At 51.4% G+C, this 27,029-nt stretch overlaps 2 protein-coding genes across 10 annotated transcripts in view; one reads left to right on the top strand and one right to left on the bottom strand.

The window, feature by feature from the left end:
* The first annotated feature begins 426 nt into the window (after window positions 1-426).
* Window positions 427-13,114, top strand: DUSP14 (dual specificity phosphatase 14). Of its 2 annotated transcripts, XM_072025951.1 has the most exons (4): window positions 427-584; window positions 9,314-9,407; window positions 10,576-10,772; window positions 11,027-13,114. In XM_072025951.1, the coding sequence occupies exon 4, from the start codon at window positions 11,145-11,147 to the stop codon at window positions 11,739-11,741; it is 597 nt and encodes a 198-aa protein (XP_071882052.1). In that variant the 5' UTR covers window positions 427-584; window positions 9,314-9,407; window positions 10,576-10,772; window positions 11,027-11,144; the 3' UTR covers window positions 11,742-13,114. The 2 variants fall into 2 exon arrangements, with proteins under 2 accessions (XP_071882052.1, XP_027327941.1); XM_027472140.3 differs by lacking the exon at window positions 10,576-10,772 and having other exon boundaries at window positions 428-584.
* Window positions 13,115-14,799: 1,685 nt separating this feature from the next.
* SYNRG (synergin gamma) overlaps window positions 14,800-27,029 on the bottom strand; it is a 42,040-nt gene continuing 29,810 nt past the window's right edge. For 4 of the 8 annotated variants that reach the window (XM_072025940.1, XM_072025944.1, XM_027471768.3 and 1 more), the window contains 8 exons: window positions 25,857-26,453; window positions 25,347-25,510; window positions 24,570-24,623; window positions 23,886-23,982; window positions 23,453-23,601; window positions 20,593-20,703; window positions 20,108-20,143; window positions 14,800-18,962 (listed from right to left, as the gene is read on the bottom strand). In XM_072025940.1, the coding sequence (XP_071882041.1) occupies window positions 18,831-18,962; window positions 20,108-20,143; window positions 20,593-20,703; window positions 23,453-23,601; window positions 23,886-23,982; window positions 24,570-24,623; window positions 25,347-25,510; window positions 25,857-26,453 (1,340 nt within the window). In that variant the 3' untranslated portion in view covers window positions 14,800-18,830. The remainder of the gene's footprint in view (window positions 18,963-20,107; window positions 20,144-20,592; window positions 20,704-23,452; window positions 23,602-23,885; window positions 23,983-24,569; window positions 24,624-25,346; window positions 25,511-25,856; window positions 26,454-27,029) is intronic. The other 4 variants (XM_072025943.1, XM_072025946.1, XM_072025941.1 and 1 more) reach the window with 3 other exon arrangements.

Below are 27,029 nucleotides of genomic sequence, written 5' to 3'. Positions count from 1 at the left end.
TGTCCCCACACACTGTAATGTCCCCACAGTGACACCCCTATGGGGACCCTGCTGTGTCCCCTCATGGAATTTGCAGCGTCCCCCCACACCACAATGTCCCCCACAAGGAGCCTGCTGTGTCCCCTCACGGACCCTGCCACATCTCTGTCCCCACAGGGACCCCACCATATCCCGACAGATCGCGTAGTGTCCCCACACACTGTAAGGTCCCTATCGTGACACCCCCACAGGGACCCCTCCGCGTCCCCCCGCGCTCCCCACGCCCCTCAGCGCCCTGAGGGGGGGGCGGGCCGGGCGCCATCAGCTCCGCCCGGGGCGGGGGGCGGGGGCAGAGCCGGGCGGGCTCGGCCCCGCCGTAACCGGGCAACTGGCACCGGGCAACGGCCACCGGGGGGCGGGCGGGGGGCGGGCGGGAGGCCGGGAAGGAGGAGGGGAGGGGAGGGAAGGGAAGGGAGGGGAGGGGAAGGGAGGGCGGCCCCGGCAGCGCCGCGATCAGGTGGCAGCGCCGCGACGGAGCCGGCAGCCGGCGGATAAAAGTGCTGCCCGCCGCCACGGAGCCCAAGCGAGCCCCACACGGAGCCCAGGTGAGGGGTTGCGGGGCGAGAACGCGGGTGTGTGGGGTGGGTTTGGGGTGGTGGGGAGCTGGGGGGGGGGTGCCCGACCCCAACCGAGCACCATCCCCCCCCCCCTCCTCCCCGGGGCCGGGCAGCGCCGCCGGATCGCGGGGAGCCGGGGCTGAGCCCCCCCCCCCCCCCTCGGTGAGGGTCCCCAGAGGGTGGCTTGGTTGGGACCGTGCCTGAGGGGGCACCGGGAGAGGGGGGGAGAAGGCAAAACCCCGCTGCTGGCACCCAGCGGGACCCCCCCTCCAGCTCCGTGCCAGCTCTTCCCTCACGGCACCGGGTGCTGTGGGGCACCCCCAGCCCTGCCTGGTGCCTATGGGGGTGCTGGCACCCCCTGGCACCCCACTCTTAGGGCACCCCGCTGCCCTACAGCCGGCCCCACAGCCCCGCCGGCTGCGTGCGCGGCCCTTGACTCAGCTCCTGAGCCGCTGCTCAGTGCCTGGCATGTGGCTGCGGGCGGCCGGCGGGGATTGCAACCTGCTCGACTGGACAGCGGGTGAGTCCTTGATCCCTGACGGATGCCCTAATATCACCCTGCGAGTTGGGTTTATCCCGAACGCGGAGGGATTAGCGCTGGCGAAATGTTGTCCCTGCTCGTGATACACCGGATCGGCTGTCCCTGCCCTGGCAGGGAGCGGATTCCTTCCCCCTGGGCCTCGCCGTCTCGCTCCAGGCGTGCCACTGCTCCCCGGGGCTGGGACGGGGCTGGTTCTGCCTTCACAGCACCACAACCCCAGTTCCCAAGCGGTGGGAGACCAGTCCCCGGTTTGGAGAGCTCGTGCCGGCTCCCACCAGCAGGAATCTGCCACCAGGGCTTGGCTGGCAGAGCCCCGGTGAGGATCAGGAGGGCAGCAGCACAGCGGGTTGTAACCAACCTGTGCCCAACACAGCCCCTGCTGCCTGTCCTTCTGCCTTGAGGGCCTTGGGCAAGGGCACGAGCAGCCCCGCTCCCTCTGGAAACAAAGGTGAAATCCCAGGGATTTCACCCAAACCCCAAGGGATCTGCTCCTGCCTCTGGCAGCTCCTCCGTGTGGGGCAGGACCACGCTGAGAGGCGCAGGGCTCAGCGCAGTGCCTGAACCCAGCTGAAGGCTCAGGGCTGGAGAGCTCAGGCTGGTTTTGTGTTCAGAAATAGGCTGGCTGTGGGGGAAACAGTCCTTAAAATTGGATCTAAGGGGAGGGAAGACAAAGTGTGGAGCGCTGTACAAGAGGTCTGCTTGAGCATGTTTGGGGAGGCTGTAACAGCTTGGAACCAGGCACAGCACAGTTGGGGTCCAGGTAAAAGGCAGGACGAGGAGAGCGAAGCAGCAGCCCAGAAGGCCCAGCGGTGCCATGGAGAAACCTTCCCGGCTTCCTACCACTGTGCCAGGCCCCAGGAAGACACAGCCACCCCCTTCCTCCTGCGGGCAGGTTGTTTTCCCCTCGCCAGCCAGGTTCGTGCCTCAGGTCGGTGTGGGAGCTCCTCCCAACCCCGTCCATGGCCAGTCCCCAGCCTGGCCACGTGCGCGCTGAGTTACGGCTTCAAAGAGACGCTGAGCAACCACAACGCGAGCGGAAACGTCAACACCTAGCAGGCTGTGGCATTTGGAAACAGGAAGGAAATCCCCAGAGCACGGCCCCAGGCCTCCAGCAGCTCGGGAAGCAAGCGGGAAGAGGGCAGCCGAGCTCGCTGCCCACCCGCACCTGGGCACCGCAGGCTCACGGGGCACCCCCTGGTGCCTGCCTGACCCCTCAGCTCCTCCTGCCCAGCTCCTCTCCCCTTTTAGAAAACAAGAGCAGCCATCAGGGGTGTTTCTCCCCGCAGGACAGCCCAGCAGGTGCCTCTGCGTGCCCCAGCTCCCCACACCAGGCTGGGTTGCCCGGCATCCACGCGGGGCATCGTGGGCCCCAGCGAGCCGTGGCTTTCCCCCCTGTAAACATCGCAGCCCCCCGCACGGAGCGCGGCTGCGTGTCTCCTCCTGTTGGGAGCGGGAGGCTGAGCAGTAATTCAGCGGGCCAGGCGTCCCTATTCATGAGGGAAATTGGAATTCGCTCACTGTCCCTTCTGCCGAGCGCCCGTCCATACCAAGCCGAGCGCGCGGAGCCTCGAGCTCTGCACCAGCAGCCCAGGGGGTGCTGGCCCCAGGCTGCTCGCATGGGAAGCGCCTGCTGCTGCATATAAACTCGATTTCCAGCTAATTGATTAAAATCGGCCTCCCTTCCTGTTACCCTAAGCAACCCCATTGATGTGCTCACAAAGTGACCTCATTCCTTACAGCTGCTGCGGGCAGGAGGCCGGGCACAGCCAGCCCACTGCCAGCCCCGCTCGCTTTCTTTGCCTCCAGCTCGTGCTTTTTGCTCCTACAGCCCCTGCTGAACCACCGCAGGGCCTTGGGATGAGTCCACAGCCCCTGCTGCCCTTCCCTGAGGGGGATCCCTCCGATCCCTCCACCCCAGACCCATCAGCCGGGTTCACCAGGGAGCGTTGGGGCTGCCCAGGGAAGGCTCGGAGCACGCACCAGTTGGCAGAGCCCCCGGAAAGGTCCGGGCGAGCGTCAGCATGGAAGCACCGCACGATTTCCAGGGAGCGAACTCACAGCTGCCTTCAATTTTATGGGTTTTGAAGTGGGCCAGCGGGGACAGTGCCAAGCACAGAGGTGCTCCCCCAGCGCACAGCTCCGCCGCGTCAACGAGAGGCGAAGCCTCCAGCAGCATCCAGGAGCTGAGCAGCCCTGGTCCTGCGAGCAGCCAGCCCGGCCCCGTGTCGTTCAGAGCTCCAAGGAGGTGGTGTCCCCCTTAGCTGGGGCAAGGCAGGAAGCTGGGGAGCTTCTGATCTCCGCCTGCAGCCCAGGTGCCGTCACCTGGAGCCAAGCAAGCCGTGCGCTTCAGAGCAGGCGATCTCTCCCCGCTTGCTTTGAGAGCAGAGGATTAGAGAGCAGTCCCTGGTGTTCAGCACACCTGGCACCGCGCACAACTGTAGGAGCCAGTTCACGCCTCCTCAAGGCTTCATGCTGGTTTTTAGGGAGGTTTCGTGCACCCAGCCCAAGTTTTTAAGCAAGGTGCAGATGGCCACGCTACTGGCCTGGGCCCTGCAGGGGAGCCCCCCGCCTCTTGCTCCGAGCAGCAGACACCGAGCGCAGCGCGTTGGATCACGCCAGGAGCTCCAAAATAACAGACAGCTTTCTTTTTTTTTTTTCCCTTAAAAAAAAAGACTGTTTCTCATGCATAAAATCAGCCTGCTGGTTGCCGAGGGAGACCTGTCCCCGAGCAGAGCAGCTGCATCGCCCAGCAGCGCATCAATCCCCGCGCTCCGGGTCGCAGCGGCTCCCACCTCCGTCCTCCCCAGCAGCCGGGAGGGCTCCCCCACGGCGAGGGCTCTGCGTGGAGCTGTGAGGCCCCAGCTGCCAGGGGAGAGGAGAGGAAGCAGAGGCGAGGAGGAGGCGGCAGGGAGCGGCGAGGCGCCCGTGGGCAGGCAGCCTCACGTGGGAGACGGCAGCGAGCAGGGAGAGGCGTGCAGGCAGCGGGAGCAGCAGGCAGCGAGCAGGGACCCTGGCTGCTGGAGCAGGTAGCAGCCCTTCCTTCAGAGCCTTCCAGAGCCTCAGCCACCTGTGGGTTGTTGGTTTTTTGTTTTTTTTGGTTTTTCCTGCTGCTGTTTTGGTGCTGGGAGAGCAGCAAACAGGGGAGCCAGGCTGCGTGGATGTGCCCAGCCGGGTGAAGGCAGGCACTGCTCACCCCTTGCCCCATCCAGCCCCACCCAGGTGCTGATGACAAACCCTTCCTCCCCGCTCCTGAGTCACAGAGGTGCCTCCTGCGTCCCTGCTGGCAGAGCAGGGGCCTGGCAGCCTCCACACACAGCAGCAGAAGGGGCAGAGCAGCGCTGGGCGTTCAGCAGTTAACCCGCGGGCATGCCCTGATGCTCTGGGAACACCACCACGTTTTGCTATTCCTCGTTAACCCCTCGCACGTTTGCTCAGTGCATTACCCTGGCTGAATGCCTTTCCTCGGGTTGCTGAGCCCAGGACCTCCTGCAGCCGAGCCCTGCAAGCCTCTCGTGGAGGGGAGCTGTGCGTGGAGCCCAGCACCGAGCCTCTGGAAAGGCAGCTGCGTGCACGGGGCACCCAGTTGTGCTGGGTGCTGTGCAGGCAGCCAGGCCTGCCCAGAGCTTCGGGAGGCAGATTTTATCTGATTTAACATCTGACAGCTTCCACCCTGTGCTTACCCAAGAGGGTAATGCGGCCTGCCTGTAGGAATCGGCACGGCACGGGGTTCCCCACAGGCGCGAGGTGCAGCGGAGGCATCCTTTGTCACAGCCACATCTCCCCCTGCCCTTCCCATTTCCCCTTCCCAACCCAAACTGCTCATCCCTGCGGTGACGGGGGCACGCTGCTGGCTCTCAGCCACGCTCCCGAGAAGGACCTGGGGCACCCACGGCTCCAGGAGAACGGCCACGGGCAGACAGAGGCAGCGGAGCAAGCGGCCGCTGAGGGATGGGAAGAGGAGCAAGAAGCCAGCAGGTTCAGCACATCCTCACTGCCCGACGGCCCCAAACCCACTTCAAGCTCCCCTGGATGCGGTACGAGCAAGGCCTGACCCCGGAATGGCTGCAGTTTGTGCTCTCTGCTGAAATTTATTTTAAACACCGTTCTCCGAGACCATTTCCAAAGCAATTTTCTGTTCAGCCTGGCTAGGAAGAGCCCTGAGCAGACTCATTCATTCAGCGCCTGCAATATTGACTCTTCTCTTTACTGCAGCATTAGAAAGCATTTGTCATCTCTAAAATGAATAACTTTACCTCTCCTGGGAAGGGGGAGAAGCTCGCTTCAGTACTGACATTTCATACACCCAGCCCACAAACCTGCCTTGAATCCCAGATGATGCTCCAGGAAAGAAACCGGGGGCTCCTGCTCCTCTGCCTTTTGTGGGGAAAGCACGGCTCCTGCTTCGCCTCATCCTCCCCGAGCACTGAACTCGCCGGGACACCTCTCGGGCCCTGCCACCCGCTTTGCTCCGCGGTGTCCCTGCTGTCCCCAGCGCCACGCAGTCCTCCTGAGGCCTTCAGGGAAGAGCAGAACACCGAGGGCAGCAGCAGGGGCTGGAGCAGGCCCAGCCACCCCTCCGGGGATCTGGCCACCGAGTGAGGCATCTGCAGGACCTCAGCCAGCCCCGAGGGAGCCGGGGAGATGCTGGTGCCTGTGCCGGGTGTGTTTTTACCACGCTGCTGCCACACAGAGCGGTGCCTGCTGCAAGCCTCGCTCCAGTCACTTAGGAACAAGTCAGTGCCTCTGCTCTCAAGCTAAAAGAGCCCTTAAAAATCATCCAGAGCAACAAAGAAGTCAGAGAAAAGCCACCCAGCAGCCCCAGAACAAGAGGCATGAAGTTCAGGCTTGCCAGCTCATTGTCTGCAGCCCAGTGAGCGAGGCCCTCTCACGGCCTAGAGACCGCAGCGTGCTTCGCTGTAACCTCTGCCTGCGTTTGCCTCAGCCTTCGGAGCTTCTAGAGGTGTTTCCAAGCCTTTCTCAGGAGGTCCAGGGACCAAGAACGTTTGCCTGGGGGAATTTCAGCCTTCATTAACAGAGCTGTGTTTTGGGAACTGAAGCGAGAGGAGGAAATCCCAACTCTGCAAGTTCTGGGACAGGAGACCCACGAGCGCTGCCAGCAGCGGCCTTTCTGAGGGAGCAGAGCATCTGATATTCAAACCATCACACAGGTGCTATCTTATCACTTCTGAAACCCCTCTCACTGCGAGAGGAGCCACTCTGCCATCAGGAAACCAAGCTTTTGTCTCACCCAACTGCCCCACGGAGCCGGGCACAGGCAGCCTCGCAGGGCTCAGCTTTCACGGGCTCCCCTGGGGATCTGCCACGGAGGAACCACACAGCTCAGCCTCTGGGTACAGCAAAAACAGCCACGGTGCCCGACACGAGCTCGCCAGACTCACCCCACGCAGCGACACAGTGTGCTGGAGGCACCGGGCAAGGAGATCCTGAGGAGATCCAGTCCTGGGGCAGAAGCGAGGTCCCTGCTGCAGCAGGAGCTGGGCAAGCAGCACCACAAACCCCTCCTGAGGGGAGCTGGAGGCTTTGCAGACCAGGGTTATCTCTGGGCTGTAATTACCCAATCACTTCCCCCACCCCTCGTTAAGCAGATGAGGGCAACAGCAGAACCCTCCGGTCCCTGGACCCCAGGGACCCAGTGCCACCGGGGCTGGGGAGCCCCAGGACCCCACTTGGGGTCCCCAGAAGGAGGAGCAGCAGCAGCAGCCGGCGTCTGTGGCTGGGGAAGTGCGTGGCAGAGCCTGGAAGGGGTTTGCTGTGGGTCAGGGCTGTTGCAAGATTAATTAGCCTGTTAATTGGAATCAGCACAGCGATGAGGGTGCCGTGGCAGGAACACCTGGTGGCAGCCAGACCACCAGCGAGCCTCGCTGCACCCCGAGCCTCTCCTCGTGCTTGTAGGGAACAAAAAACCCCGGTGCCAGGAGCAGGTGAGGCGCTGAGCTGGCAGTGGGGAGCTTTGCGTGCTGGGGACCCTGCTGCCACCCCGGCACCACCACACAGGTAGGGTTGGCTCGTTTTTTCAGCTAATTCCCTTGCCTTTTTGTTGTTGTTTTGCCTGGAGCAGTGGTTGGGAAGAGCTGTGGTGCTCCTTCCCTGGGAAGCACCACGCGGAGAGGGGCAGCGCTGGGTCACAGCGTGGCTGTGCCAGGAGGAATGGGGAGCCCTAAGGAAGGCAAAAGGCATTTCGTGGGAGCGAAACAGCAGGCTGCAGGGAACCTGGCAGAAGCTGGCTGGGGCCAGGCGTGAGCATTAGGAGGAAACGCAGCTCCCAGGGCAGCTGAAGCCTCTCAGCGCCACCTGAAGCAGCTGTGCCGCGATCAGCCCCTCAGAGCCCCTCCAGCCTGCCCTGGGGAGGTGGCACATAGCCGAGACGTGGGCCTGCGGGCACCCTGCCTGCGCTCCCAGCTGGCCCCAAAACCACCCAGTGCCCTGCTGCTGTGAGCGGGGCTGGCACTGCCATCCCTTGTGTCGCTCCTCCCGGCTGAGCGGTGCCCCCATACGCGGGCAGCTCACTGCCAGCCCCGGCGGCTGCAGAGTTTGCCGAGCGAGCCCAGCCCGGCACATGCAAATGCCCGGATAAGTCAGTGCCTGCCAACAGGAACCGCGTTATGGAAAGCAGCGAGGCCCTTCCCAAGGCGCCCCGAGTGCCCCGAGCCCCCGAGGGGCTGCAGTGAGCGCCTGTGTGGCCGGCTCCAGGCGGGGACGCCGCCGGCTGTCACAGCCCCGCTGCCAAACCTGACCCTGCTCTCACCGCTGAGGCCATCCGCCTCATCCATCTTAACATTTTGAGACCAAAAGGTTCTCCCTGCTGGCTTTTGACACGTTAGATCTCGTCTTTTAATCAAAATACAAATCCTTGGGCTGAGGAGGAAATGTGCACAGCGCCGGGGAGCGACGTACCCTGGCACGGAGCGCAGGAGGGCAGGATCACGGTGAGGAGGGCAGGATCACGCCAGCACCACGTGGAGCTGGGGCTGCAGGACCCTGTGGGGACACGGCTGTCACCTGCAGCCCCACGGGGCCAGCAGCACGCACCGACCGGGGCTGGCTGGGGCCTGGGGTGCAGCAGAGGCTGCCTTCAGGCTCACATCTCCTCCAACGGCGACGCTTTGTGCCCAAGGACTGTTGGCGTAACAAAACCCTTCTCCCCACCGCCTGGCACCTGTGGATCAAACCAGGGCTGGCAGAGCGGGCTCAGGCGCTGTGCGGTGCTCCCAGAGGTGGGGTGAGCCCCGCAGGTCGGCCTGGGGGCTTCTGAGCAACCCGTGGAGCCGTGCCCTCCTGTTCGCTAAGGCCACATCCCAACGGGACGCGGCTGCAGCGTGTTTGCGGGTCACCTCCACACTAAGGCTTCCCAGCCCTCCCGGAGGGAGGCGTGGAGCTCAAAATCCTGTTTGGCTTTGCCTTCTGCCTGCTCCCAGCTCCACCAGAGCTCCCGGCCCGCCCTGCCTGCCGGCAGCACCACGGCGAGCGTGCACGCCGCCTGCCCTGCACCCGCGGCCCCAGGTCCGCTTCCCCTCGCTCCGTGTCATTTCCTTCCTCGTTTTTTGGCCACGCTCAGGGAAACCGAGCCCTGTCCTGCTGTCCCCAGGGGCTCGGTGGCCAGCCGTGGAGCGGGGCTGGCTGCTCGGGGCTGCTCCGGGGGCAGGCGTTGCTCACGCTCTCCCTGCGTGGGCTCGCGCTCCTGCAGCGCATCCCCGCGGGCGGCTCTGCCGCTGTTCCCGTGCTGCGCCCACGCTTCTGGGATTTGTTCATTTTGGGCTAGCTGGAGGAATACAGGAAGGGGATGCTTCCCCGGGGAGGGATGCTGCAGCTCTTGGCACCAGCTCTGCCCCTTCACGCTTCCCCTGCGATCCCGACGCCTCTCCTGCTGGTGCGGTGCTGGGGACGGGGAGCTCAAAGCACAGCCCTCACGGGGGGGGTCCCAGGGGAGAGAGCTTCAGGCACTGCCTGAAGAAATGCAGACCCACCCCAGGGCTCTGGGGGTAGGAGAGAGCTCGGTGGATGCTGAAGGCAAGGGTGTGTTTGTAAGGCTTGTGATGGAAGAGGAAAACCCCAAACACTTCCCAGGTGTCCTGGGTGCAGGGAAGAACTTAGAGTGAATTCCTGGGATCCTGGCTGGGCCCACAGTGTTAACTCCCACCTTTTCTTCTCTTCCCAGCTCAGGGCTGGACACACTCCGCGGGACATCCCAGCATCAGCAGCCCTCCGCGTGCGGGTGCCGGTCAGTGATCTGGAGCAGCTTGTTTCGGAGTGTAAGTGCCCAAATCCTCTGTGCTGTCAGTAACAGACCTCTGGGTAGGGATTTCCCATGCTCCAAGACCTCCGTTCCTTTGGAAAAACACCACGTTCACCGCGGGGTGGCTGTGGTGGGGGGGGCTGCAGGGGAACCTGGGCGCTCGCAGTTGCAGCAAAAATCTTCCTGGCGGGGCACGAACCCTCGCAGCGCCCGCACTTGGGGCCCACGGTTTCAGGAGCTGCTCAAGTAGCTGCCAGCAGGGAACAAGCCACAGAGGAGACTGTGTTATGCTCGTTAAGTTACCATACTGCACATGCATGCCAAAAATGTGCTGGCAGCGCTAGCGGCCGCTGCTGAGACCTGCCGGCGTTTCCCAGGGCCCGGGCCGCCCGCTGCGCCGTGGTGTCAGGGTGTGCGAGCTGCAGGCAGAGCCTTTCAGCCCTTTGGGGGGGCCCAGCTTGGCTCTACCCAAACCTTGGCCTTCCCTGGGAAACAGGGAAGGAGAAAACAGGTAGGGAAAGCAGCAGGGAGAGGTGGCACCTCTGGGAACCACCACGGTCCCCTGGGGCAGGCAGCGCTGCTCTGGGAGCGCTGAGGGCTCCGAGCCCCGGCGCTGGGTGCTGGGGGCAGGCACCTTCTGCCCCCGAGCACCACCCAGAGCCCTCCACAAGGAGCCCGAGGGCACCACGGGGGGGCTCAGACATGGCTGGGAGGTGCAGCAGCAGCTCCGCACCCCCCAGGCAGTCCCAGCTGGAGACAGCGCAGGTAGAAGTGACTCGCAAGTTATTAACACTCCGGGGCTCGTCCCCATGCTTACAGCTTCTCCGCTGGCTTTGGGGAAGTCCTAAAGGAGTAGGGGAGATGAAAGCAGGTATTTTGTTTTGAACTCCGGCCTTTGAAATAGCAGGAGTGCCCAGATCTCATCCTTCCTGGGGCCCGCAGCAGGCGAACCCAAGCCTGTGCAGAGCGTGGCTCTCTCCAAAACATTCGTCAGGCATTACGGCAGCAGGAAAAGAGCCTCCCTTGTCCCTACCTCTGCTTTGGTTTTACTCTCGGCTTCTGACAGAACCAGGTCACTCTTTCCACACTTCCTCAGCCTCGCGGAGAGCCGATTAGCGATGAGATGGACATGACTCACCGCCTTTTCTAATGAGCAACTTTCCTATGTTTATGTATTTTGGCAGGGCCTCTCGTATACCTAAAAAAAGCAGGGTGGCACTGGGGAGAGGGCAGGGTAAATTGCTGGCATCTGTATCCAGCCTGAGCCTCTCACCATCCCCTTGGACTCCAGCCAGCTGTGAAGTTGCTGCTTTTGAATGCGAAAAAGGTGTAACCAATCTTCCATGCGCTAATCTGGCTGAAATTCTGTCCGGGCCCACAGGTAGGCTGCCTAAGCCCTTGACGAGTAATTGAACCCAATTAGGCTGGAAGATTTTTTTTGTTTTGTTTTGTTAATATCTGTCCTGGCAATGCCTGGGGGCCCCCTGGTAACAAGCACTGCACAAACCCAGAACAACCTTACCCTGCCGAGGTTTGCCGAGCGCACAGCGGGGCGAGTGGGGTTTTCCTTCTCTTGCACAGACGTGGTCCTGGTGGATGGCCACCCGCTCACCCGGCCTTGCTTGTGTTTTGCAGTGACCAAGCGGTGGAAGCTCTCGCTGCCCTAGCCCCGCCAGGCCAGACAATCCTTCCCTTGGCTGAAGATCCCGTTGGATCCCTTCCCATAATGGAAGTGTGAGTGCCAAGATCCTCCATGACCTCCAGAAGCCACAACTCCTTACCGAGAACTCTGATGGCTCCACGAATGCTCTCTGAAGGTGCCCTCGGGGGCATCGCCCAAATCACCCCCTCGCTGTACCTGAGCCGGGGCAGCGTCGCCTCCAACCGGCACCTGCTCCTGTCCCGGGGGATCACCTGCATCATCAACGCAACCATCGAGATTCCCAACTTCAACTGGCCCCAGTTCGAATACGTGAAAGTGCCTTTGGCTGACATGCCCAACGCCCCCATCTCCCTGTACTTCGACAGCGTGGCCGACAAGATAAACAGCGTGGCGCGGAAGCACGGGGCCACCCTCGTCCACTGCGCGGCCGGCGTGAGCAGGTCGGCCACGCTGTGCATCGCCTACCTGATGAAGTACCACAAGGTGTCCCTGTTCGAGGCATACAACTGGGTCAAATCGAGGCGCCCCGTTATACGCCCCAACGTGGGCTTCTGGAGGCAACTGATAGACTACGAGAGGAAGCTGTTTGGGAAGACGACGGTTAAAATGGTACAGACACCATATGGCATCATCCCAGACGTTTATGAGAGAGAGAGGAGACCCCTGATGCCTTACTGGGGAATTTAATGGGACTGCAGGCAGGAAGCACAACAGAAGGGACACGCTGTTCGGAGTCGGCCAGACTGGAGACATTCCCTTCTCTTTCTACAGCCAACTTTGGTTCTTTACCATACAGCAGAACCTCAACTGATTCTCACCTCACTAACCTGCAAGGCCAACAGTTCCCTTCGACGCATTTCTCTCTACAGGGATTCCCCATCCATCTTTCTCTGATTTAGCAGAACGAGGTCTCCTTATAAGTTTATTCTCCTTTCATAAACCTTCCCTCTCTTTTTAGTCAGTTTATTAGTATCCTACGAGGAAAGGCCTAAGAGGCATTTGGCAGAGTTGATGAACAAAGTGCGCTTTGTGATGCGGTAGCCTGGATATTTCTTTAATAGCTTGTTTGCTTCCTTGCAAAATCCTGTAGTGGCTAGGGAGCGGCGCTAGCACAGAGCGAGGGAAGTCCTGCTCTAGGGCAGGGGGTTTTACCAAGAGCCAGGAAGGAAGGAGTGGAGTTGTGTTGCTAGTGCTGGTGTTTTCTTTAACAGCTGTAGTGACTCTCAGTATATAGTGTTTGAGATCTTTAGTCAGCTCTTAATCTGTATTAAAAGTCAAAAAGAGTGAAGTCAGTCCGTGTCAGCCACAAGCAAAATAAAATCTGAAAGATTGGAATCAAAATAAATACAAAGTCCTTTTTCACTCATTCCATGCCGGGGCAATAGTCCTGGAGTACACTTACACTTCTGAAAACCACTGGTGTTTTTTGTGGGTGGAAAGTAAACAGAATTTGTCCACGTGTGGCTCAAGACAGACGTGGGAGGTTAACCCTTCCCGCACTGACCAGCCAAAGAAACGTTTAGGAAACTGTGTGCATGGCCACCTTCCAAAAGGGCTGAGCTGTGTTTTCTAATGTTCAATCAACCAGTAAATTGGAAGTAGGTAAATCCGCTTGATTACTTAGCTCTAAGTACGGTCGTGATCTGCCTTAGCCCATTTCTAAAACACTTCATTATGTCCTCAAGGTTATGTTGCATTCTAGAATTATTCTGCACAAAGAGGCGATCTGTGAAACCTCCCGGACGAGGATGGCTTTATGGAGAAGGCTTTGCCTTGTTCTGTTCGCGAGGAGAAAGATTCCAACCTGAGAAGTGGGAGAAACCTTCCCGTGGTGTAACCACTGCGAGCCGAACACCGCTCCTCTCCCCGCGCACAGCGGGGACCGGGTTTCGTTACCACATCACCAGAACAAAGCAAGCCCCTTCCTCAGTGAGACGTTTGTGTCCTCTGCTGCATCTCAGAAGGAGGAGTACGCAGATTGCTGGATGCTGAGATAGCTATCTGATTTAAATGAGATTCTATACTTGTAAAAAAAAAAATCAATAAAGATTAAACAAGAACATGTGTTGGCTTCCTATTCAGAACTGTGCTAATGTATCTGAAGTAACAGTGGGAACATGGTGTAACCCTGAGCAGGGGCTTGATACGAGTCTGGAGCTTAGTCCTGAGCAAAATAACGTGATCTGTGCCAGTCACTGGGCTGATCTGTTCTCAGTCCATCCAGGGGGCCTGCAGTTCCTGACCAGCACCATCAGGACAGCCAGGCAAGTCCTTTGGCTAGTCCAAAATCAGTTACTGCAAATTCCTCGATACTGCAAAGTCCAAAAGGAGTTTCCTACATGCAACTACAGCCCCTTCCACCTGGAAACCCTTCTTTTACCTAGGGTGCACTTGGACAAAACTGCAATTGAAAAAGCCAAAGTACTTTAGCACAATTTTTCCTAACATCAGTGGATGCATCTCAGAGCAGTCCTGCACTGACAGAGGAAGTCTTTTTCCCACTGAAATGAGTGAGGTTTTTTTGCCATGAGCTGTGACCTGGTCAGGTTTTGCTGGTTGTGTCTCTTGGCAGTGCAGTGACAAGCAGACTGCCCATGTAAGAACTGCATTCTGCTCATCTTCCTCCCCAGCTAAACTGCACCAGGGCAATGGTAAGCAAGAAAATGAACGAGAGATTAAAAATGAAGACTGATAATTAGTCTGCAGACATTCTGAAAGCATGACGTATTGGAGGGGAAAAAAATCGACTTTCCAAATTAAATACCTAAAAATTGACCATGTATAATTTAACAATATTATAATATTAATAATATTGTTTTAAAATATAATTGCCTGATAAAGCACATCACGAAATAAAGAATTCATTAATAAGAAATACCCAGCAAAGAGTATATTATGGAGAATTGCCTCGGTATTAATACTTACTGGTATTTCTCTGCACAAATTCCTCGTTCCAAGAGCAGGTATTTACCTGAGTGTTTTTCCCCTCAAAATCAATTTTTTCATCACGCATCCGTAAACTTACAGAGACCAAAGAGGAGAGCACAGCACAGCTCAGGCTGCGGTAAGCACACCTGCTGGGCTCCAGGGAAGCCTCGTTCCTCCTGCTACCCATTCTGGAAAGCGCCCACCTGCGATTGTTTCAGAGTGGTTGGATGTTATTTGGTGAGGCATCTTGCAGATATGAGCCATGAAGATGACTTTGCATGCACAGCTTCATGTGAGGCCCTTGTGGTCGAGCTCTTTGAGTTTCTCCCGAGCCAGAGGATGTTTCTCAGCCCTGATGCCACCCGGGGAGCGCGGTGGCAGCTCTGGTCCTGCAGGCAGGGCCAGGTTTTGTCCAGCTGCACCCCAGAACAAGCCCCTCCATGGCTCTGTCGGGAATGAAACAGGTTCTTTATTGAAATCGGGGTTTGAATCCCGACAACAGATTTGTAAGTCACTGCAAGAATTAAGGGAGCGAACAATTGACTAAAAAGTCAATTAATAACACTTTTCCTCCTTGGATTTAAAATGTCTGCAGTGACTCCAGCACAGCGCAAACTGAAACAGCTCCAACACCTAATCACAAAACCACTTCTGGAAGACAAATAGCATCTCCCCAAGGGGGAGAAAAAGGAATCACAATATGAAGAGACGTTTTCTGACCACTTTTCTTCATAAAATTATGACATTTATCTTTTAACATTGAGAACTGGAATTAAATACCGGCCCGGAGATCAAAAAAATCTTTCAGAAAAAGCAGTTAGTACAATAGCAGCTTTTATTGAAAAGGCAGTTTTTGTTTCAAGTTTAATTAGTCTGACATGAAGCTAACCAGAAAACAGCATTCGTTGGGTTTTACCGAGCTCCACTCGCCCCTCGTTTCTGCTGCACCGCTCTCAAGGAGCTGCTGAAAGCAAACCCAGGTGAAGGGAAGCTGCTGCCGGAGCTGAAAATTCAGAGGAATGTTCAAGAGCAGGACGTAACAATTCCCACGCCACAAATAACCTCCCAGCTGCTACACAGCAAACACAACAAGCTCGCGAAGGTACTCGAAACAAAACGCGACAGCGGCCGGGCAGGACACAGGCTGGAACAGTTGGGTTGCTCCCGAGCGCTCCTGCCACCGAGGAAAAGCCAAAAAGCACTAAGATAGCACAGAAGCATCAGGAACACAACTGGGCAAAATGATATAAATTAAATCAAGCAAAGGAACAATCTCTTACAACTCCAAATATACACAAATACATAGAAAAATCACGTTTCATAGGTAATCCCAAGGCAGCTCCAGAGAACACACACATTAAAAAAAAAAGGAAGAAGAAAACCAGGTTTCTTTTTTTTTTTTTTTCCTAAGGAAAGAGTACATCCAGCAAGAGGAGCTGTATTTATCAAATTCAGCACAGCCAAAGCAGAAGGCAGCATGGCCATTAGCCTGTATGCAAAGGAGGCAGGGGAACATGGTCTGGTACAATGCACTGTAGAAAATCCTGTAACCTTGGATACAGATTGCAAGGACAGCGGGCTCTGGCTAGCAGTGCGATGGCTGAGGAGATGCTGAATGCAACAGTGAGTCATTTTAATGACTGGGGTATGGGAGGGAAACGATCCTCGTTGTGCAACGCCTTTATCAAGGGGATCTGCATGTAAAACATTTGATGTATTCCCATGACGTAAAGGTGTTCAGAACAACGGCTCCTGCTTGCCACGAACGCATTAATATTGCCTGCTGCTCTCCCTTCTGTAGGGAGCAAGTGCCTGGCAGTGTCATACTTCAGTAAGCTCTGCTGCAATTATAATTGTAAATGTCGATTCCTTACTTTTATGGGCCAAAAGCCACACCGGCTACAGCTTAGAGAGGGAACTTGCTTAATAAGTACGTGGCAGGAAAAACATCACTGGAAAAGGCTTTTATGACAGCACATCTCCTGCATTTGAAATATTGGTTGCTTTAAGTTTCACATTGTGGCCTTTGTGTGTGTGTGTGTGTGGCATTCTCTTTTAATTAGAAAAGAACACGTACCCGGTTAAGTGTTCAGGAGCTGTGGTGGAAGCCCGTGCTAACAATAAATTCCCTTTTCCCAATATAGCATTTTCATAAGCAGCAGCAGCCTTTGCGTCAGCCAGATACAAAAACCACTCGACAAGTCCCCTTGCTAGCAGCAAGGCGAGGCATTTGCTTGAAGCCAGACAATGCTTAAGTGCTTCTGTAGCTCAGCGTGCAAAGGCAAGTGCTGGCTCACCGTGCTGCGCAGCCCCCGACCATCAATGGGAGCACTTCCACTGGTACCCAGCAGCCCCTAATTACGAGGGGAAACCGATGGATGTGGTCAACAGCTATGGTGCAGGCTACTGGAACTATTTCACACCTAATACACAAATCAGAGAGCAAGCAAAGACTGACTGCTTTTTTTTTTTTTTTTTCCCCTTTTTTGATAATTACTGGGCAGCAGAAGGCAAGCAGTCACTGTCGCACTATTGACAATCTGCCACTTGATTAGCTTGAGCTTGCAACTGGAGGCACAAGTTGCTGAGTTTATGAATAAGCTAATTTCAGGCAGGAGAAAGATTTATTTTAATTTGGGTAAACAAGGGGCCGGACACCTAACACTCTTATTAGCCAAGATTCTTTAATTTGGCATAATTAATTGTGTAGTATAGCTAATTCTTCTTTTTTTTTTTTTTAAATCACAGACTGGCTGAGGCTGGCAGGGACCTCAGGGTCCCCCTGGTGCCACCCCAGCCCCACATCCAGGGGGCTGCTGGAGCTCTCCCAGAGGAGCCCCCAGCCCCTCGGGCAGCCTGTACCAGGGCTGTGACACCTGCAGTGTTTCCTGACAACCTCCTGTGTTCATTTGTGCCCACTGCTTCTTGTCCAGGCACTGGGCACCACCAAACAGAGCCTGGCTCCATCCCCTTCGCATCCTCCCTGCAGGTGTCTATAGGCATGGATGAGATCCCCCCGAGCCCCCTCTTCTCCAGGCTGAACATCCCAGCTCTCTCAGCCTCTCATAACAGGAGAGGTGCTCTGGTCCCCTGAGCATCTCGGTGGCCCTCCACTGGGCTCTTCCCAGTATGTCCAGGTCTCTCTTTTACTGGGGGATCCAGACCTGGGCACAGCGCTCCAGGTGAGGCCTCATCAGCGCAGAGCAGAGGGGAGCGAGCACCTCTCCGGACCTGCTGGCGATGCTTTGCCTAATGCAGCCCAAATACCACTGACCTTCTTGGCAGCAAGGCCACGTTGCTGACTTGTGTTGCCCATGGGCTTGTGACAGTCCAGTTTGCTCAAGTGTTCCCTGACCTTATCTTCTTCCACCAAAGATAGGGCAATCTTCCTCTTTGTAATTTTGATTTCAGCAAATAATTACTTGTCAATGTCAGCTACTCGCAATGAAGGCAAGACTAGCTTGAAAAAGCTGTTGATATCTTTGGAGAAAAGAGATTTTCTAGAGAACTGAGTTAAACTGAAGTTAAAGAACGAAGCAAACTGAACAGGATGTGTAGTGGTAAGGCTCTTAAAATAACGCCACGAAGCTCCCAGTGGGTTTGAAGTTCTGTAACTATCACTGAGCTGATGGCACTGTCATCATATTGAAAGAAAGAAGCGGTTACTTTAAGTTTATGGGCAACACTTTGTGATGGTCTATCACACTAATCTCTTCCTATCGGATAGGTGTACCTACCATAAGCAACAAAATGACAGCCTGCCTCAAAAAGCAGTCTGCTTAAGCCCAATTTTCGGCGTTAGATCACACCCACCTGCAGTAGGAGCTAAGGGCCTCCTTGCACTGCCAGTTCTGAGCCAGGAAAATGTTCTCACAGACAGCACTGGATTGCACAAGTTAGCTGCATGCGTCCCATCAGGGGAAGCAGGTAACACACAAAAAAGGGACTATGTACAGGAGCAGACACGCAGTATCAGCGGAGTCCAGTTTTCAGCAGTGATGCAGCCACACAACTACCACAGCATCAGAAGCGTAACAAACCACACCTGTAGTCCAGGACACGTCCAAGAGCAGACTTTAGCCAGTATTTACAACAGAACAGCAAAGATTTCTAGTTTTAAAATCCAGTTGCCCGTACTAAAGAGTCCAGATATGATAGAGAAAATTTAAACAATTTTTCCATGTTCTTAACCCCCAGTACTAACCAGTTAAGCATATGAATACTTTATAATAATTTACAATTCAGAACAGTTGAAAATTTAAATAAACAAAGGCTCTCTACAGTCTAATTCCTTCCAAGTCAGTAATTCATTTTGCCTTGGAAGTTACCATGACATGTGCATTGTATGCATTGTAATAATGTAGCAGCAAATATTTAAAGAAAAATATCATGATCCAGCCACCCAAAACATTAAGAAAAGATTTGTTTGCAAATATGTAGTCTTTAAGTGTCACTTCCATGCAAGTCAGTCTAGCATTTCAGTTTGTCTTGGAAACTAGGTGCTGTCCTCTCACAGAGGTCTGTACACTCCGACAGCAGACTGGCTTTTTGTTTGTTTGTTTCACAGAGACCTACCCGCTTTCATATTGAGAAAGAAACGCCACATTTTGTGCCACTCCACCTTTTTTTTCTGGTTATTTCTGAAACCCAGCCATTTCAAGTACAGTTCTTCACGGGGAACTTCCATATGCGAGAGTGGCTTTAATCCACTGTTGCACAGAAATCAAAACAAAGCATTTCAAACCCTAGCCACAGCTCCAAGAAGCCTTTCCACTTACTCTATCGCACCACTGACCCCAGGCGAGGTGCATTTTCAGACCCGATACTCCACCTTCAGTGTGACCGCTTTCAGAGCAGGTCGGGCAAAATGAGACCCGGAGGCTTTGGCTCCACGCAGTTGATCCAGAAGTTTGCACAGCTGGCGTGGTATTGGTGTCCTCCATACGCCAGCTTAAAATTATCCGTTTCTGAATTAAAGGCCTAGAATAACAAGAATTGAAACAAGTATGACAGTCTTATCTCCTCCAGGATATCAAACAGAGTGGAAAATGGCTATCGCAGAGGCGTTCACCCCCAGATGGCACAGCATGGCAGAACCTGGCCCCTCTCACTCTGAATGAGCCGTCTCCACTTGCAGAAGCAGAGCAGGCAGACAAATATTTCAGTTTAGTCTGCAGAAATGTTTGCAGGTGGACAAAGCCTTCAGCCACCACACCTGATGGTGCTCAGTCTGCTACACGGTGTGTGAGAGGGAGCAACTCGATGGGTATTCTCTCATCTGACACCTGGTAACTAACTCATCTTGTTTCGTGTGTCCTCTAGGAAACAAAACCTTCTTCTGCTGGCTATCGCATTTATTTCACAGGGTCAAATTCTGCCATAACTTAGGCAGGTGCAATTCTTGATATTAGCATTATCCTACCATACTGCTGGCTCAGGTTGGTCCCTTTTTTTCTGGTAATTGAATCTGCTTTACAATAGGAGCGCATGAAGCCATGAACAAGCTTAAAACATCTCAATGTATGTTGCTAGGAGATACTGCTTAGATGTGATGGGAAAACGATTTTATTTTTTTTTTTAAATAAATCTAGGCTCTTGGGGATAACGTTGTTTTTTTTTTCTTCCAGTTCAGAAAGAGAACAGTTAACAGCTGTTTCTACTTCAGCAGCATTCCCAGTGCTTCACAGCTACCTATTTAAAAAATATTCTAAACCTGTTTCCCACACTTTGGATTTCCTGCACAGACTTCTAAAAATGCCATTGCCTACTCCATATAGCCAAAAGGCAATACGTGTAGCAAAACCCCTAGAGTTCCCCACCCTTCTGCAACAGACACACAGGCAGCTACAAATTGAGAACCTCGCTGCGGTGAGTTTTCTACCACACAACAGAAGTAGCACAAAACCAGAAAGCTATTCACGAGAAACAAGCATGCAGACAAGACAAAAGGGAGGCTCTGGAGCATGTTAGTTGATCGGATCAGGTATTACAGTCACAAAAAATGACTAGAAGAAAAGGATTCATGATTGGTACAATTGAGAATGACAGCTGAAGGCCAGTTTGCAGTTCAGCCTTTCACACTCAACTAGGAATGATTCTATAAAGAATTTTTTACAGGTTCATACTTTTCTAGGAAGCTCTTCCACAGGTTTCTCTTCTTTCTGAAATAACGTTGAAACCAAAAGGTCAGCAAAACTGCCGATATACATTAATTGGTTGGCATAATTACTCTGTACACATCCTGGGATTCCCTCCCAGCTCTACTAATTGCAATAGTCCCCTCCTGGCAATCCGCAGAGATGCATTGCATAAAAGAAAGTCATTAAAAGATTTATATCTGTATCTGTATATATTTTTTTTCTCAGTATCCCAGTTCTTTCCTGTAATGAAGAATTTAACTTTTCAACCTTTTTCTCCACATCCATGTCACACCCAAAGCCCACTGAGTTTAGGCCACTGACTGGTCTGAGTCCCATCTATTGATCAGATTCTGCCTTTGGTTCCAGTTACAAATTACAGCCATGGAAATTTGTAAATGTACCCCAAGCCTAAATGGAAGTCAAAACTGTAAATTAAAAACAAGTTTAATGATAGAGGCCACGATACTTACTTTACTTCTTGAATCCACATTTAGGAGGCACACTCCACAGGCAAGATCTTGGGCATTTTTAATCCCTGGACGCAGCATACAAGAAGAGAAATCCAGTGAGTTTTCATCTGGCTAAAGAAATGAAACAGTAAAATTTAGGCATTTTCAATGACTGAAAAAAATCCAGTTATGATAAAAATTATTTTTCTGGTTGTAGCAGAGACTTATGGCATCACACAGGCAACAAGTCAGAGGTGACGTTACATTTTCTCGGACCGATGCATGATTTAATCAAAGCCATTAGTATGCATTTGCAGTCCTGCAACGCAGTCTCCATCAGCATTAATTTATAACACTCCAGCTCTTGAAAAGGGGTTAGACTACAAAGGAAATAATTCTTAAGTTCCATGTTCCCACATCAAAAAGGGAAGAAATTTCTGAGGGAAGAGCCCGGGCAGCTGCTGCTACATTTCAACTGCAGCGTATTAAGAACTGGATGCAGATAAACAGCGGGTATGCACCAGCTATTTGTGCAGCTGCGAGGAAACAAGGCGCTGGCCAGCACGGCTTCCACTGGTGTTTGAAGTGGTGTCCGTATCTGTGTTTATTGTCCTGCATTCCGTGTTACTGCCTGATCAAAAAGGGCAGTTGTTGTTCTTTCTGAAGGGTTTTTTTCCTGAATCTACAGGATGGCACAGCGGTACCAAACGGGATATTAAGATTAACCAAACCACGTAAGAATTAAGGTCACCAGCTATTTCATGCCAGACAAGCTCAGGTCCAATGGAGGCAAAGATTGGGAGAATAAGCCTGCAAATAATCAACTTTTCTGGTACACAATCTTAAAATTTCAGCTACAAGATAAACGGTTACAGAAGGCTTTACATATGCATGCTATAAAGCTGTTGAAGTATTTATTGCTTGAAGGCAGTAGCACAATTAAAAATAATGGCTAGAAATGCGAGAAACAAACAAAATGTGTGATCATAAAACACATGGACTCTTTCTTAATCCATAGGCTAGGTATGCTGATCACACTCCCCTGCTGAATGGCTGGAGAATAATTGGAATCCTGAAAAAAGCCCTTTAATCTCTAAGTAGATCAATCAAATTAATAAACACACTCTAATATTTGTTTACCAAACGCACGAGTGAAGCAAATGAGAAGGTCGTCCTGTAATTTGCAATGAAAAACCACAAGGCTGTGCATAAAATTATTTTGCAACAAAATCCTTTAAAAGATAAAATTAACCTTTCCCAGAGTGTGCCTCTGAGCTGGGCTACTTCTCTGCACTTAAGTGTGGGATCTGTGACACCAGGGGAACGCACGGTTCCACGTGGTTCGGTATTCCACGTGGAGAAGAGAAACAAAAAAGGATGATTTTGAGAAGTATCGGAGTCAGGAGTCTCTTCAGTAATTTCCGAGGCACTGCATGTGTTTGAGAAGCGGTTTGCAGCTCCAAGCGTGCTTAACATTTAGACTGCTAAGGAGAATGTAGCACAGACCTTAAAGGTAATCCCTGTAATCTGCCAGGGAAAAGTACTTTAGGAACTAAATTTTAATCTACTTGTTTTAAATCAAGAGAGACTCCTGGTAGCTTTTTAGATTGTCACCATCAACAATGCCAGATTTCAAATGGATGAGTCCTCGTCTATCAACCTCACCTGCCAGGCAGTAAAATAGCTTGGCAGTGTAAATTTCATATTCTGACAGGCCTTGTGTAATGCTGGGTGTTACCAAAAGCACCTGCTTGGCATCGCTGCGTGTAATGAGAGGTTTGAAGTGTGCAAGGGGTGTGTAAAAAGGGACTGCCACAATGCCTGCTTTGCTCAAGGTGGCTCTTTGAGGCAGAAACCAAGTACCTGGGGGCTCGTTTACACCCAGCTGCTTGCTGAGGAGCAAAGATCTTTAGTGGCCACGGCTGCATTGCAGGAAGGAAGCCACAAATTAAAGCGTTCAGGGAGAAGATAACGTAGCAATGATCTAGTTATGGGTGCTTGATGCGAAGCACTGATAGGAGGGATTGGAGACTCCTCAGCTATACACTGAATTAAAGAGATCCATTACACAAGACTGTATCAAGCACCCTCATAAGGATGATTCCCTAAGGATATGAGTTCTACCATGGTTAAAGGAAGTCATTTTGCACATATTTCTGTGTGAACGTTGCAGGAGCTAAGTGAAAGATATTTAATGGCAAGTTTATTTTCTTGCTTTCCAGTTGTATCTATTCTGTACCAGGCCCCTACACAGCCCTCTTTTTCACAGTTCCTTTGAGCACCCTTCCCATCTGGTGCTCCGTCACCTAAAGACCAGTGCTCAGACAGTCCCCCACCAGCTCTCCTTGTGTCTATGCAGAAAGCTCTCGAGCTCCTACCAGACTGTCTCAGAGCAACTGAGTCTTTTTTGGCAGTTCTATTGCGAGGAGGAAGAACTATTTAGTCTGCAGTGGGAACCAAAACAAACTTAGGCATTTCCAGAATCCAGAGAGAAAAGAAAACAGGTCAGTTATTCCTGTGTTGCTACATGGCATGCTCCTGTACTGTTAGCATTAGAACTGGCTGCAGGGATATTTCACTGACAAGGTAAATCCACACGATTCTGGCTTCACATAATGGCTTATAAAATTTCACTAATTTTCCCTTGTTAGAGAGGTCCACAGACACACAGGGTATCACATCTTTAAGTCACTAACATAACACAGTATTTGCACATAAGTAAGTTTTCTTACACAGAGCTTTAAACTAGATTTTACAAACAAGTGTATTTCCATTTTGCAAGAGGAAAAAAAAAAATGAAAGTTAGGACACCCCATGAAGTCATTTTACACATAATTATGAGGTTTCTGCTAGTAAAGAGATAACTTATTTTTGGCCTTACCGTTAAAGCAGCAAGTGACATGAAGCTTATTAGGTTGTTCCATACTTTGTCAATATCCTTCAGCAGCTGTTGGAGTTTCTCGCTACAGACAGCTGTTGCTTTGATACCCAGTTCAACTCTCTTTGTTACTCTATAGACTTCAACAACCCCTGTTGAATAAAACAGAGCAAAGAAACACAGATAAATTCACTGTAGGAACAAGGTTCCTGAAATTGTGGCTCAAAAATACCACAAAATAGGCACAGCACATTAAAGGTGGTCATGAACTGTTTTTTCTAAGTAGTAGTTACATTATTTAGCAGCAGAGTTGTTGCTCATCATTTCAATACAGGCATAGATTAAGCTAAAAAAAAAAATACAATTTTGGGAAAAATGATTATACATTAGTATAGGAGAACATTTAATGCAAGAGAGGCACTAAATTAAAACATACCTAGTAAATATTCCATGCCTTGAGCAGACTGGATAACTTCAGTGCAAACAGATGAACTGCTTATTCCATTTAAGGTATCATTTGCTTTCTTTATGACCTGGTGGAAGTAAGATTATAAAAAGGTGGTGTTATTTACCTTAAAATAATTACTACAAACAAAATTGTCACCAACAGAAACTGTTACACAAAAAAGGAGGCAAATTAAATGACTGCTATATTCAGTCTCATGATTTTGTACATTCATGCTGTAAGTCTAAGTAGATCAGGGTAAAAGTATGAACATTTAAAACCTTAGTGCATTCCCGCCAATGTTTTCATTACTAAAACAGTAGTTTTGAGTGTATGTATGCATTGCTATCTAGTTTAATAATAGCATTCAGATTTTTTTTTTGCATTTTAGTATTAGACAGTAAAAAGAAATTTTAAGGAAAATTACTCTGGCTGTGAAATACCTGACACACATTACCAGAAAATCAATGACCTCTCCTCAAGCCACTTTAAATATGCCCATTTCTAAAATACGGTGCTGAAGAGCAAGGTGCTGATACCAATGCCCCAAACAACATATTTTATTGGGCTCTGCTCGGGCTGATTTACACCCTTTCCATGCCTATGCAGTCTTAAACATTGAATAAAGTTGCACCTACACTAAGGAGGAAAAGATTTCAGAGGCTATACACTTACTTGCAGGGCACTCTCCAAGCATCTTTGCCATTCATAAGCGTATCTCTCACTTTCCTATTTGAAAGAAAAGGACAGTCTGAATCCTCTTTCTACACTCATTTCCCTCTCTCCTACCACAACAGACATACAGAAGACAGGTATTTAAAGAGTTCATTTGCAGGTTAGCTATGAAAAAATTGAAAATACCTTTTCCTAATTTTTAAAATAGTCTCTTTGCATCTGACCTCTAAAATTTGATTTCTGGGAGTTAGAACTAGTTTCAAAAGGAAGCACACACATACCCACTCCCAACAAATTTGTTACAGGTTTGCCGTTACAGAAATGAGGATTAGCAGAACTTAATCCAAGTCCTTTTACCATCCTATTCTTAATACGAGTGAGAGAAATAACGATTACACAGCCAAAAAGTTAAGCCATTTCTCAAAGCCAATGGTCTCAGTGCCAAAACTAGGATTAGATTTTAGTCGTAACCAATTTCCAGTTACAAGCTTGGACTGCAAGGTCAAATGATTCAGACACCAGCATTTTTTTCCATGCCACAAGGCTTTAAAGAAGAAACCTCCTTTATGAACCATTTCCTGTTCATAAGAAGACGACAAAGAAAAGAACCCTTTCTTTATGAACAGCAAAATCAAAACACCTAACCTTACCCAGGTTCCATCTTAGAAATACACCCTAAATGGAAACAGCTGAAGTCCCAAGGAGCTGGGATACAGAACTCCTTTAATATCACAACGCCAATGAAAGTCATTGCTGATTTTCCAGACAATTCCTCACCTCAACTTCCCCAGTCAGGTCTTTGTATTTGTCTCTGATGACAGGCAAGGCCGGCTTCTCACTCAGGGTGTTTGAACGATCTCTAAACGGCTGCTCCAAAACCGGTAGAGGTGAAGAGCGGCTTATTTCTCTGTCACCTAGGCTTAAACTCCTTTTATGAGACCCTAAAAAGTTTGGATATAAACAAGGTTTTTCTTCCACTCAAAGGCAGGGAATACTTAAAATGAACGTAGTGGTATCAAGGGATGCACTACGCCTCCATAAGAACAAAACCTGCTATTTACTCACTGACTGGTGCAAGCTTCCCCAGTTCAATGCTTACAAAATTTTGGCACAACAACTTTTTATTTCTACAAAGAACTCTACTCCAAACGTCATAGAAATCAATAAGGAGCTTGTTTCCAGTAGTCTTTAGAACAATCCCCACTGGCTAATTTATAATTTGATTAGAAAAAATAGCCTTTAATAAATACATGCTTTATGAGATTGCTCTGCTCTGAGCGGGCTTACCTTGAACAGACAGGTCAAAGGTAGCCAGCTCACTCTTGATCATTTCTTCACTAGATTTCATCTTGCCTTGGGAAGTTGCCACCAAGAAGTCAAATTTGCTAATTTTTGGCTTTTCACTTTGGAATTCTCCAAAGTCATCCGTGGACTCCCTGCGCATTTCGGAAGAGATGCCAGTAGCAAGGAAGTCTGCCTCTTGACTTGTGTCGGCTGCTGCATCCTGCGCTTCTGATGAAGGTCTTGCAAAATCACCAAAGTCTCCAATGTCATCATCACTTGGACCGCTGGATATTGGTCCGGAGTCCTTAAAGTTTGCAAAGGCTGCAAACGAAACATCCTGCAATGCATCCTCGCTAGAAAAGGTTGTCACTTTGGAAACGGTTGTCATGGTAATGTTTTCTGAACTGCCAAACAAAGTCTCCTTCTTCTGAAGAACAGAGGTAGCTGCAGAGGATCCGCTTCCCGAAGCCTGGACAAAGGAGGAGAACTTCTTGCTCTGGTGAATGTCTTCTTTGTCGGACCAGTCGTAGCTTGCCAGGCTGCTGACTGCAGACCCACTGTTATAGCTTCCAAACGGGGCACATTTTAAGTCATCTATATCTGAGAAAAAGAAACCCCTACAATTAGAAGCTGAAGTTCAAACATTAATCTCTTCACACTGTCTAAAAATAATAGCTACTTGCTAAGAGTCTCAGAGAACTGCAGAAATAAACACAGTGCATTGTTGTTTCGATGAGGCTTAAACTAGTTTGCACAAAAATAATCCAAAAAATACCTAAGCGTTTAATACAAAAATTCTCTACTTACTAAATACAAGCCTCAACCTTTGAATAGTGTCTCATATTTTAATCTGAAAGTCACCATCCCATTACAGATAGCAAAGAAACACTAAAAAAGAGACGTTTTTAGACAGTACGTACTGCACCCATCACTACTTCAGTTTTCTGATGCTGGCTACTGGATCTATAAGCAAGATGTAAGCATTAACTCAATGAGATGTTGGAGCTGCTATTTCACCTTACCAAAACCAACCACATAGACAGCTTGGTTAGCTTCCCCATCCCCTTCAGTAAAGTATTAATCCATTTTATATGCATGCTTTGATACAAATAACGTATAGAGACGTGCTGCAAGAATTTTTAAGAAGTCGCGTTAAAGCTTATCACAATTCCTGCG

Source organism: Anas platyrhynchos, chromosome 20, assembly GCF_047663525.1.
Source record: "Anas platyrhynchos isolate ZD024472 breed Pekin duck chromosome 20, IASCAAS_PekinDuck_T2T, whole genome shotgun sequence".
Taxonomy (NCBI): Eukaryota; Metazoa; Chordata; class Aves; order Anseriformes; family Anatidae; genus Anas; species Anas platyrhynchos.
This window is presented reverse-complemented; position numbering and strand designations above follow the sequence as displayed.